At 38.8% G+C, this 14,244-nt stretch overlaps 1 protein-coding gene across 4 annotated transcripts in view; it reads right to left on the reverse strand.

The window, feature by feature from the left end:
* The window catches only part of CDK6 (cyclin dependent kinase 6), a 231,180-nt gene that overhangs the window by 113,148 nt on the left and 103,788 nt on the right, over window positions 1-14,244 (reverse strand). For all 4 annotated transcript variants that reach the window (XM_058525559.1, XM_058525575.1, XM_058525566.1 and 1 more), the window contains exon 4: window positions 5,476-5,643. In XM_058525559.1, the coding sequence (XP_058381542.1) occupies window positions 5,476-5,643 (168 nt within the window). The remainder of the gene's footprint in view (window positions 1-5,475; window positions 5,644-14,244) is intronic.

A 14,244-nucleotide genomic window follows, 5' to 3' on the forward strand; every position in this document is an offset into this window, starting at 1 on the left:
TCCCTGACGCCCAGCCTACGACAGCTCCTGAGTCATAACGCTGGATAGAACTGTGTCCCCTTCCTTATTGCACTTATCTCTGTTTCTAACTGTACAGTTTTTTGTGTGACTATCTGATTCGGATCTATCTCCCCATTTTGATTATAAGCTCTATGAGAGCAAAGACCGTGTCCATTTCACCATCATCGCTCAGCTTCATTGACAGTGTCTGGCACACGGAAAATGATTAATAATTATTTATTGACTGAATTCCACAACTCCATTTCATTAATTTTCTCCCCTAGGCTTATCAAAAAGTTTCTGAATCCACAAAGTTCCTTTAGTGTTTACTAAATGCTACCAACACTGAGGTTAAAGTGGGAAACCATCTATTGCTAGAGGCATAAAAAGGGGATGTAAGCAATTAGATTTTTGTAATACTTGTGGTATTAAATAAACGAATGATCTTAAGGCAATTTTGAAAATCTTATCAGTTCTATATAAGAAAAACCCCCAAGTGAATTTTTGTACTTTGTAGAGCTGTCAAATAAAAGCCTTTCCATGCTTACTATTTACTTGTTGCTTTTTAGTAATTTCTACAGAGCAGAAGATGTTTTCAGAACACACATGTCTTGTAATAGCGAAGATATGGAAAAAAAGACATTTGGAGAAGAGAATGTAATTTACTCAGTGAGCATTTTATTAAGTCACTCACTAAAAAGATAGGAGAACATTCTCACTTTTTCATTATGATACAAAGTGGAATTTTTCTCTGAACTATGTGTGTTAGACACATGCATTTGGAGGAAAAACGCTAATACTATCTTTTGTCTAATGATTGTATAAAGGCCCTCCAAGTACACTGAAAAGTCACTGTAATACTGTTCACCGCAGAGCAGAAATTAGTTTGAGGGAGGCCAATCCTGGACTTCATCCCAGGATGCGAAGTTACTGAGGCACCAAAAGGAACGACCTCATTTTAAGGTGTAGACTTCTTTCTGCCCACGGGCCGCTTTACGGTGACTGTCCTGCGGAGTGACTGGCTTTAACTGCCTGTGTGTTGGCAATAACATCTGGATATAAAAATGTCAACACTGGCATTGCTCTGGATGGCCCTCAAAGTGGTCTCATGTACAGTGAGCACAGCATGATGTGTGTGCTGTCGCGATTATGCATTTGGGTGATTTTTAACAGGGCAGACAAACACAAGAGTGAATCCAGAGAATGCTTGATTTTTCCCAAGCAACGATACATTTACAAGACGTTCAGGTGTGCACAAGTGTGACAGAAGAAGTTTCATGCTGAAGTCTACATAAAAAATAAGTTAACCAGGAAGCACAAATTCATGCCTCAGTGTTCCCTGCTGTGTTAAAATGTGGCATGAGCTAGTTGTTTTTTTAATTACAATTTTAGCAAAACTTAAAATATATTTAAAAAAATGGGCTGTTCAACATTTATGGAATCTTTGGATGCCGTCTGTAGAACCCCAGAGTTCTGATTGCAGTTTGATAGTTTCTGAAGTATTGGAGCCTCTGGTGAGGAGAAGAGGAAGGGAGTAAGGACAGGGGGCAAGAATTCTACAAACATTAGCATTCTCCAAGCCATTTACAACCTATTTGGTGAATTCAGACTTAACTTGGTCACAAACTGCCTGTCTGACTCTCAGTTTCCCCACTTTCAAAATGAGATGGTTGATAAGGAGTTCCCCAAACACCAAATCCCATGGCAACAATATCACCCTACATGCTGTTCAGAAAAAAAAATAATAAAGATTTTGCATCATAAACAAAGAGAAGACTACTCTCTCCCTGAGCTGCTGTTCATAGCATGTCATGATTGTTCGAGTCATCATTGGGCTTCGGAGACTCTCCCTGTCAGACCTGGTGCACAACTGGGGATGACCGAACCTGCTGACTGAGCAGTTGGTCTCTATTTCCCTTTTATCCTGACAGACAAAAATGAGTTGCACCATACATCACATTTGACATGGAAAGTGCTTAGAAATGCTGACTTTAGAATGACTCTAAATATAATTTCACATAGTCTTATAGTCATTCTATTGAACAAGCACATATTCTTGAAACATTTCTGCCACAGAGTGTCAGGCCACTGCCTCAGTCATGATTCTTACGTATTGCTTATGTGCAATGGAAAGAACCTCCCTGTAACCTGTTCTCTCTCCACAGTCCGAGGTCCTTCTTGCACCATGAGGGGCCTCACACACGTGCTTACAGACACTCCAGTCTGCATTCCATACTCTGCCCATATGCCTAAAAACTGCCGTCAGGCTTGGGGTGAACACCCAGATGGCACAATCTGCTGTTAGGAGGAAGGACCCGAGGATTGCCCATGCCATTTCCATTTAGTCAGGGAATTCCAATGCCTCAGTGAGGTAGGGTGCGGGGTGGGGTGGTGTCAGACTCTAGGTGGCATGTCTCCTTGGCACCCTGGATTCCACGTCCCATGAAGGGAGGCATGGCTGGAGCAGGGCCAGTGACGGCTCCTCTAAAGCATGAGACCCAGGCTGGAGGCCCCTCTTGCCTGGGTCTAAGGCATACACTGTAGCCACCCACATTTTATTTCTACAACCTTTAAAGAAATAGGTATGAACAACCCTTACTCTGTATGGGTACATGTGCATGCCTGACTGTATACTGAGCAGCAAGAAGCCAATACCCTGTAAAGACACCTGACTGTCATGCTGGAGGCAGGTCCCTAAAGTTAGGTGTCTAAGGGGCACTTCACCCTCCTTTATCAGATGGAGACAAGCTAAGTCATTTGGCCCTATGTTACACACCTACAACTACAACTACAGTCCAGACTTACAATGACTGTCTTAAATTAATTTCTACCCAAAAGGCAAACTCCTTCAAGGAGCTTATAGCCTGATAAATAAAACCCCAAAATAACTACAAGTAAGACAGAAAGCAGTACTATGAAAGATATTAATAAGATGTTACTCTGGAACATCTGAGGGAGGAAAGAGGAATTAATTTCTGCAGGGAGTACCAGAAGGGGACATTTGAGTCAGGCTTTGGAAGATAAGGAATATATTAGCATTTCTTGTGGCTGTAAGACATCAGTTTCAAATCAGTTAACTTGTAATTCCTTTAACATTCCACAGATTAAGTGGATTCCCAGTTCCTGTATGACATAACCCACTAAAAAATGTGTATTTCCAGGAAGTGGAGTGTAGTCTTTTTGTCTTCAAGAAATACTAAAAATAAATACCAGTTCAGTCTGAAAAACTGTGATTTCAAGTCTTTATACGTCACCACGTGGACGTAAACCAATGCATCAGTATACTAAATGGATTTTTCCTTTAAATAGAAAAATATAAAACAATAGGAAAAATTTTAAATGCAGCACCCTATAGGAATCATATCCTTTATTATTGCCATTAAATTCCAACTATCACTCTTTCAAATAAAGTCCGAATTTGTTCCAGTGTCTTTCTCAGTTGCTAATGTTTACTCTATGTCACCATAAGAAATATAGAGTATGCAGTACAAACTAGATACTGCAAAATCAGGTATTTATGATTGCCTTTCCCCTTTTCTTTATGAAATAAACTGCCGGCATTTTCCTGTCTGAACATATCAACTTTCAGCAAGAATGGAATGTTAATTGATGTTACGCACAAGCTGGGCTATTATTCCTCAAATTTAATAAGCAAAAAAAAAAATCAAAATAAAATCCAACTGGGTTTCCTGTTTTTATTTATGGTTTTTAGTGCCAATTTTGGGGGATCAAAACAAAGTGTCTGTTTCAGTTACGGCTCATCCTTCCCTCAATTAGTGTACCCAAGGAGACCAGTTCCTTCCATCTGCTCCCCTGATGACTGTCCGCACCACAAAGCCTATTCAAGCTTCTCGCCAGAGCCTCACAAACAACATGCGAAACAACTTCCTAGGGAAGCTTGCAGCCTACCTCACCCTTCCCACTGGGGAAGCACAGGACTCAGCCCTTGCTGGCGTGGTTATATAAGAATGCAAGGGCTCACCTGACTCAGCCCAAAGCTGAGGCACAGCCTTTAAATACCATCGTGTGCCTTGTCTTCTCAAAAGCGATGGTGCGTGCTGGGCAAAGAGGAAACAAGTATGATTTATCTTTCAACAACGGTGACACATTCCAAGGAACCCTCTGTAAAAATTCTGATGCCCTAGATAACGTATATAATGTTGGGAAACTAAGTGGTTTTACATGTCCAGGTTATATTATCTGTATTTTGGGGTTGGTGGAGGCGTGGGGAAGCAGAACACTTTTATAAATTGAATTTTTTTCTAAGGCATAAAAAAGGAGATAAAAAAGAGATCACTCTCTTTCAGAGAATTTCCAATTCCCCTCCCGAATTTTTACTTCTCAACTGAGGCACAACTGGAATTTGGGGAAACAATTCCTTGTTGTGCAGAATATTAGCCTCCTTGCAACCACCTCTATCCCCTAAGTCATTTGGATGACCAAAGACACGGCCAAACATTCTCAAGGACACCCCCGACCCAGGGCACTGCTGCCCCTCAAAGGCTCCAGATGGACCATATGTGAAAAATGACATATTGACCCAAGAGAATTCTTTCTCTTCAGGCTTAATCTAATGCTTTGAGGGCCATGTCTTTAGCTTTCGTGGAGTCTAAAGGATTCTCCTCATCAACTTTCTGCCCCAAATAAGAACAGTAAAGGGACATTCCTTGGCTTTTTGTATCTGTGCATGAATTCACTGTATGTAAAACAAATCTTTCAAAAAAAGGGTTATTAGCGCTTACTTCCAGGCTCCTCTTTTTATATTTTGGGTGCTGAATTTCACAAAAATTCAGTTCAGAAACAATGAACTACAAGGAGAAATAGAAGCTAACCAAAGTCAACAGCTATTATGGTTTCATGTCTGAATGAGACAAAGAACAGGATATCATAACTGTCATTCTTTGCCAAAACAGAGCCCTTGGGTTTACTCTTTCTATTTTGGCCTGGATGAAGCCTTCACCCAGCAGGGTGGTGCTACTTGCTTATGGGTCATCCAAGTTCACTGTAAATTTAATTTCTTCTTCACAGCTGGCACCACAGCTTCAGAGGAGTGCTTTTACACACCTGTGAGAGCACCATGGCTGTTCCTCAAACCAGGATGCTGCAGACAGGTCAACGTTCTCAGTGCTGTCTCTTCCCTGACCTTGAGCTGTGTTTCCCCAGACATTATACATGCAGCTCTGAAAACAGTGGTTATGGCAAAAAGCATTTGGAAACTTGTAACTGATTCCTTTCTAGTGGCAAGATGCAACAGGCTATTTCTGCAATGGTCCTGTCCACAATAAGCCCAGCCCGGATGTGTGTAGTTGTAAGCAGAATGCTTTCCTCCTACCCGCTGCTATATAAAAAAGTGCCAAGACATTGTATCCACCAACCGACCACTGGCAGCAATAACATTAGGGGGTGCAATGGGGGCAAATTTGTCATTCAAAAGAGGAAAAATAAGTTTAATGTAAGAACAACACTCTCACTCACCACTGAGGTAAGAGCCATCTGAAAACTGTAGATGCGGGCAAGGCCGAAGTCAGCCAGTTTTATTTGTCCATTGCTGGTCACCAGAATGTTCTGTGGTTTTAGATCACGATGCACTACACGGTGAGAATGAAGAAAGTCCAGACCTCGGAGAAGCTGAAACATCATATCCTAAATAAAACCAAAAAAGAAAATCAATACACCGTCAACATAGAAATTCAACATGCTGAATCCTCAGCACTTAGGAGAGTGCCTGGCACACAGAAAGCACCTGATAAATATTTGCTGAATGAATGAATTTGTCTCCCTTTCTATCTCTCCATTCTCCCATTCTCAAGATCACTACAAAAAACTTCACTCTCAACCTGTATTTTATTAATGAAAGGACAATTTAAAAATAGTTTCAGATGGTACAGGAAATATCCTAGAAGAATATATTTACCAAACTGGTGTCAGTGGTTAACACTGCGGAGAGGAAGTAGGACATGGTGAGAGGGCGAAGTCAAGGCTGACTTCGGCCTTGCCTGCATCTACAGTTTTCAGATGGCTCTTACCTCAGTGGTGAGTGAGAGTGTTGTTCTTACATTAAACTTATTTTTTACTTCATTTACTTACTTTTTACTTCATAGACTTCTATATGGTTTAATATGTGATTTCGACAATTAAAATCCATGAATGATAATAATATTAATGCTAATTCTTATTATTTTTATAGCACCTAATACTAAGCAATCACTATGGGTCAAGCACTGTTCTAAGCACCCTCTGTTGAGCAACTCACTTAATCCACACCACAACACTGAGGTAAATAATGTCACCACCCCATTTTACAGGTCAAGAAACTGATACACAGTAGATGTTATGTAATTAGCCCAAAGTAACCCCACTAGCAAGAGACAAAGTCTTGATTCAGAGCCTGGAAAAACTGGATTCAAATCCCCAATGTACTCCTTTATTAGATCAATGATCAAATGAGTATGTAAAACCAGGTGAGCCATTATACCTTGCCGAGCCTCAGTTTTCCCATCTGTAAAATGGGAAAGTAACAAAACCTACTTCAAATAATCATTATAAAGCAGTTAGCATTGTAGTCAGCATTCAATAAATGGTAGCTCTACTGCTATCATTATTAACCAGCAGGGAGTAGGAGGGCATTCAGAAAATAAACCAATGTCACATCTTTTTCTAATTTTAGAACTGATAAAATTAGACACAAGATTTTAAACTCAGTATCCGAAACTAGGAATTTAAGACGTTGATCATGCTATGATCCTCTGAAACATGCGGTTAGTAAGACTGACCTACCCCTCAAAATATTGTGACAACGATGTGTACAAGGGAGGATAAAATTATCTTGTTCATATAAGGGTTAGAAAAATGATTAGGCAGCATCATGGGCTTCAGAGCTGGCAGGGGCTGTGGGGACACACTTGTTCATCAGGTGGACCGTATTTGGTTATTGGTTTACGAGACCGGTTCTTCCTTCAGAGTTGGGAGAGCTGTCTTCACATCCCAGCTTGTTTAAAATCAAAGCCTTAGCTTTTTCATTTAGAAAACAGTGCTTCCTTTTCATAATATTATGAGATTTAAATGAACTAATACATGCAAAGGGGTAGTGCAGTTTCTGGCACAATGTGAGCATTTAACAAATGATAATCATTAGTGTCCTGTTTTCTGGGGGAGACAGAGTCACACAAAACTATAAGAAAATGTGTCCAGAGCCACAAGGTCAGTGAACAAAGCACTAAGGGCGGGCATGCAACAACAGAGGTGTCCTGGAATCCTTTCTGAGATCCACCTAAATGGATATTCTGAACCGGCAGGGGTTGCTAATTTTCCAAAGGTGAAAACTCTGGAGAAGACTGTACTGTCAAGGGACACTCCTTCAGGACTTAAGAACCACTGCAGGTCAAACAACTTACAATGAATAAACAGGAGTGTGAAAACGAAGCACGAAATGTTAACGAAAGTAGTCTTCTGCTGTGGCAAATAGGTCTTTATTGGAAACACATGCACACAACTTGTAAGCACTGATTTTAAACAGCATGACTAACCTAAAGTAATGTCATGCTGGCTTGTCATCTTCAGCTTCTTATACACTAAGCACCAACCATTTAAAACAGGACAAAGAATAACTCTGCTTGGTTCATGTTTCACTGTTCAAACAATTTAAGCAGCCAATTAGCAGAATAAAAATTTGAAAATTTGAACTAATTAATAATGAGGAGCATCTAAATTTACAAAAAGCCTCAACTACACTACAGAGTAAGAAAAAAGTGTATTGCTTTTATTTGTGCATTTATTTATATAGCACATACTATATTTTTCTTTATTATAAAATTGGTGCATGCTTAATGCAGAAAATTAAAAAAATTCCAAAGGAAGAACAAAAATCACCCCAAATTCTACCACTCAGAGAACTGAGAAAATATCATTGTTAAATAATTTTTGTGTTTTTCTAGTCTGTTTTTTAAAAATTACACGTATTGCTAATATTTGTAGGTATAAACATAATATATTTAAAAATAAATATTAAAAAAATATTATACCATAATTTATATAAATAATATTATAACTTAAATAATATATATTTATAATGTTAAACCAAATATATACTATATTTATAAATAAAAATGGTTATTATTCTGTACATATTATTTTGTGGTTCTTTTAAAAACATTTATGTTTTTAAAACATAATATTCATTATGAATATTTTGCCCCTTCAACAAAACTCTTCTACAATATAACTTCTTTTATATAATATGATTTTTAATGGCTGCATGGTTTTCCTCCCTGGGATATGCCATAATCATTATTATTTGGTTTTAGTTGTGTTACTTTGGAACTTATACCAGGAGTCAGGTTCTTCTTTGTTTAAAGGCTAGAGTAGATGAAAATGACTTATTAACATCATATCTAAGCATGGGATAAGCAGTGCAAATCCACATGACTGCACTAACATTGATTCCATGTAAATGATGACCACAGAGGTAGGAAAAGTTAGTTCTACATAAGATCATTCTTCAGATTTTATTAGGCTACTTTAAAATTTTTTTGATTAGCAAACTGGGTTTTCTTTTAAACCTAGAATATCTAGCTATAATTAGAGTTTTGAACTAGTGAGCTTTGAATTAATGATTTAAAAAACATCTTGCCCAAAATCCCATTACCTTCAGTAACTCAACTGTGAGCTAGGTTGATGAGCATTATGGATCTATAGGGAGTACATTTTGGGGACTCCCCTCAATCTTTAAACATCATTCATTGGAACATTAATCTCAAAGGGGAAATATACTCAACTATGTCAGGAACTCTGGTCACAATAAAGAATAAGATATGGGCCGGCCCCATGGCTTAGCGGTTAAGTGCTCGTGCTTCGCTACTGGCGGCTCGGGTTCGGACCCCGGGCGTTCACCGACGCACCGCTTCTCCGGCCATGCTGAGGCCGCGTCCCACGTACAGCAACTAGAAGGATGTGCAACTATGACATACAGCTATCTACTGGGGCTTTGCGGAAAAAAAAGGAGGAGGATTGGCAATAGATGTTAGCTCAGAGCCGGTCTTCCTCAGCAAAAAGAGGAGGATTAGCATGGATGTTAGCTCAGGGCTGATCATCCTCACAGAAAAAAAAAAAAAAAAGAGGTTTACCTATGTATGAAAAAAAAAAAAAAAGAATAAGATATGGTCTCAATTCCTGAGAATATGAATGAATAAACTGTAACACTAAATCAGGTAAGAAAAAACACCTTTTCTTCAGTCACAAGAAGTGCTTTGATCAAAGACATTTCAAAGGATTCTCTACTTAAGCTTATTATCTATTCTATCTCAATTTATAGTATCGTGAGACATACTTTTAAATTAGCTCCTCAAGATTTTAATCTAAATTAATTTGTTTTATACAAGACTCAAATATTTCACAGTAATCTCAGTGATGCAATGCAATGAAACTATGGATACTGCCAATTAAGGCTCTTTAAGTTAAACATAGGTTTAAAAACTTTTTATGTTACAATGCACAATTCTGGTATAAAAGGTTTGAACATCTAACCATACTTATGATAAACAGTCACTTGGGACCCTCACTCTGAAACACAGAATGTGGAAGCACGTTTCAACAGGACACCATCATGGAAAGAAGTGTGGCTCCCAGTGACTTCAGGTGGGGTTTGGTCCTTGGCAAATCCCTTAAAAAGACTCTGGACTTTAGTCAGAAGACCAGAAATCTTTAAAGCCTTGTAATCATTTCTTTTAGGCGTTCTAGAGCTCTAATCCTCTTGTGTCTTTAAAAACAAAACAAACAAGCAAATGAAAACTACTTCAAGCTTTTCTAATGGGAAAAAGTTTTCCAACTACAAAAAAAGCACGAATAGTTCGAAAAGATACTAAAAACATTCAATTCATACCACACAGTAAATCACAGACATCACAGGTTTCAATGGACAATTCTGGAGTTTTGGATATATCTACCTAATTTGAGTGATATATTCACATCCTCAAAGTTGTAGCAACAAAAATGTACATCAATAGTTTATCTATTTAAAAATTAAAAATAAGACATATATAATTTGTAGACAAGGATAATAATTTTTTTTTTCCCTCTTTACAATGTGTAAACCACACTCTTCAAATTTGTTATCCAAATAGCTTCACAATGATTTGTTGTTTCCTACAAAGGTCTCCTATGAAGGGTGTTAGAAGAGTCTCCAGTCTAAAACAGATCACATTCAACAAAGGTTTTTTACACTACACTGATAACATGTTGACTTAAGGTAGGGGTTATGATTATAGAAGTATAAGTAAAAGATCATATGAGTCTACAAATAAAGGGTGATGATTAAGTTCTAAAGAAAGTAGAGGGCTATGGACAACAATGAGGGCTAGTCCCAGGATCGTTTTTCCATCTTGTAAAACTGAAACTCGATACCCATTAAACAACTCCCCATTTCTCCCTCCCCTGCAGACTCTGGCAACCACCCTTCTACTTGCTGTTTCTATGAATTTGACTACTCTAGGTACCTCATATAAGTGGAATCATACTTTATTTGTCTTTCTGTGACTAGCTTATTTCACTTAGCATAATGTCCTCCAAGTTCATCCATGTTGTAGTATTATGTCAGAATTTCTTTCCTTTTTAAGGCTAAATAATATTCCATTGTATGTATATATCACATTTTGCATATTATCCATTCATCTGATGATGGACACTTGGGTTGTTTCCATCTTTTGGCTATTGTGAATAATGCTGCTATGAACATGGGTGTACAAATATCTCTTTGCGACCCTGCTTTCAATTCTTTTGGATGTATATATATCCAAAAGCAGAATTGCTGGATATAGCCCCAGGATCTTTTAAAGTCGCAGTTCTCTTATAAAATGTGGTACAATATTACAACATAAGCAATGAGATAATGAATAACTAAGCCACGTTTAGGCTCTGGACAGTCACTCAGGCGGTTTTACTCAATCACTGGTGATTTTGCTCACTCCTTCCACTTCTGTGCTCAGGGAGAATCTGCTGAAAGTCACCACATCAAGCTTACTGTATGGTACACACCTTTTACTCTATTTCCAAACTTGACAGGGGCTCCCTCAGGTTTTCCTGATCAATTCACCCATAACAACAATGGGCTGCAAAAATTGCTTTATAAACAGGTTCCCCCTACTTCTCACCTTGGTCCTCAGGAGTACCCAAAGAATGCTTCATCCAAAATTCCAAAGGGCAAAACAAATTCTGACAAATCAAGAGGAGGATTAAAACAGGATCCTCAAAACCTCAGATAACCTGGAAAGTTGTAATTGGTGAATTCAAAGCAAGCAATAAATGAAAGGACTTGGAGACGAGCTACAAGAGTCACACGGGAACTTTGTTCCAAAGAAGAGCAGTCACACTGTGCCATATTGCCTGTTACTTCACCACTGTGCCGGGGGGCTGGTGGGGGTGGGCGAGGGGGACACACTGGATGACTATGAGATAACTGAATAGGGCAACACATTGCCTTGGGGCTCTTCAGCAGAAATAAATGCAAAGTCCCTAACTGCAAGTACGGGCTTTCTATTTTTACTGCTTCTAGGCAACTGAATAAAAGCATAATAAAAGTGGCTTTGTATATAAATTTTATTAATAAAATACGTATTCTGAAGAGAGAATGATAAGAATCCATATATTATTCATTCCTGGAAATGATGATAATGCTGAGTAAATAAAGAATCAGTCTCAATTAACCAGAAATAAGAAAATAACAGCTGATTTTCACCAAGCCTGAATATGTTGCTCGTGTTCGAGGGACAATGTAATGACTAAATGGACAGTCTGAAAGAAGGAATCATTAGCTCATCATGATGGCTATTATTAACCCACAGTGGAAAGCCGTTGGGAACTGAAACTACAAACACTCAATGTCAATTATAACTTCTTCAGAGCAGGATATAAAAATCAGCATTGTGTAAACAAGAAAATACCAAGTACAAGTGCCTAGGATATTGGCTAATGATCCAAACGGTTTTTGTTCTATACACATTGTTTTGTGACCCTTTAAAAGCATTTAACAATATACTGTGGATATTTCCCCATTTCAACACATATTCTTTATAATAAAAAACTTTTTTTAACAATATGCTTTTTAATGGCTGCATTTGAACAAAATATCTTATCCTCTTTCCCCATTCTCCCTCTCAATTCCCTCTTTTGAGAATTTCCCCCTCACTCCATACCTCCCTCCTTTCCAAATGAGGTAATGTATTAGAGAAGTTGGTTTTCCACAGAGCGGAGCATATTATTATTTGCCTACTGTAGTAGACATTGTTGGTTGCCAGCCATGAAGAATTGGTCCAAGGCAATCACATTCCCATTTGCTAGGAATTGATCCAGGGATGGCCATGAGACCCAGCTCTGAACAATGATAGGTATAGACAAATCTGCTAGAGAGTTTCGGGAAGTATTCTTCTCTTTATAAGAGGACCGCGTAGAAAATTCTCTGCTCTACTTCCTTCTCACCTCCCAGCCCCCACTCCTGCGCATCTTACACTAAATGCTACTGCTTGAGGGCATGAACTTCCAGCTGTAGCAACCATCTTGAAACATAAAAGGAGACACCATGTGCACACATAAAATGTCAGAGTAATGAAGGAAAGAATCTGGGTCATTGATGACATCACTGAATAGCCGAATCAACTTTAGGGCTGCCCACCTCCGGCCCTGTAGTTACATCAACAATAGCACCCTTATTTAAAGCCATTTTTTCATTGAGTGTTCTGTAATTTGCAGTTGAAAAGTTATTCTAACAAATCTAACTTAACTAAAATTACATTAACTAAAACTTGTTAAGGTCACTACCTTTCATTTACAGCCCTCGATCTCCACCCCCCAACGGGGCCTGTACCAATCAACATTCTTTTCTTGTTGCCAATTACCTCTTCCAGGTGGTTATCTTTTTCTCTTTGAGACTTATATGTCTTTCCAATACTGTTCACATCCCCTTCTTCATCGCTATCATTTGCTGTCAATCCTCCATGCTCCTCAGGAACTATGGCTCTTCCTCTCTACCCGACACTCGCCATCTTCCTGCATGACTTCAACATCCCCAGGATGCCTGAGCTAACAACTTAGCTTCAGAGAATTTTGACTTCTTCAACCTCATTCCATTTTTTGCAATCTACTCCCATGGCTAAAACCAAAAATGTGTTATTACTCACCTCCAATATTTTTTTTAATTAAAAAATTTTAAAAGTTTAATTACATTTATTTGGATATCAAATACCACTTAAATTTACGTAAGCTTATTAGACACCATAATTAATTAAATTTAGAGAGCACCTTCTTCATATATCATCATTCGCTAGGTCTGCCAATTCCCTCACCTCTCTTGTTCCATGGTCACTCTACCCTAACCTCTATACAAAGTTTAACCCTCAATTAGCACAACTGCTCTCTTTCTCAGCTTTTATACCTTGTTGCAGAGAGCTGTTATGGGGGAACAACGATCACATACATGTCTATTACCAATATGAAATCAGTCTCCAACTCTGACTACCTTAGTGCCACCAGGTAATCCTACAGGTCCCTAGTCCACCCTCTTGCTGTCCTTGGAGGCTAGTCTAAATTTTTACTGCTGTCCCTCTATGTTATCATCTCCCTTCCTTCTCTTAGCACGCTAGTGTACACTCTACTTCAGAGAGAAACACAGACCATCAAGGGACTGCTCTCAACTCCTTGTGCTCCACTATAAATTTATAAGCACTGGCATCTCTTATCTCTTGGTGGGAAAGATTTTCTACCTTCTAAGCAGGATTCATCTTCTTCCTATGCTCTGGATCTCCTTCGCTCTACCTTCTTCAAGTACCTTGCCTTGCTCTACTAACCATTCCCCTTCTCTACTGTATCTGAGACTTCTTCCCTCCCTATTGTCCCTTGACCAAGAAACAACCCAAGCAACCCCCTTCCTTTCTCAGCCAATGGTCTTTACACGGTAGCGCACATTTTCTCATTCTTCATCCACAACACATCACTGCAGTGAAGGGAGCTGCTGCAGCTCTTGCACGATCGCCAATAACCACTTGCTTGCCACAACGAACAGGACACTCCTCTACTAACTTAACCTTGCCATGGCATTTCAAACTAGATCCCTCCCTCCTCTGCACTGTTCTCCAAAATGGAAAGATCTTCTCTTTCTGATTAGAAATGTAATGCATATTCACTGGTAAATTAAAAAAAATCAAAACACAATGAAAGAGTAAGGAAATAAATACCACCTACAAATCTTCCAACCAGAGA

Source organism: Diceros bicornis, chromosome 3 (genome assembly GCF_020826845.1).
Source record: "Diceros bicornis minor isolate mBicDic1 chromosome 3, mDicBic1.mat.cur, whole genome shotgun sequence".
In the NCBI taxonomy this organism is placed as follows: domain Eukaryota; kingdom Metazoa; phylum Chordata; class Mammalia; order Perissodactyla; family Rhinocerotidae; genus Diceros; species Diceros bicornis.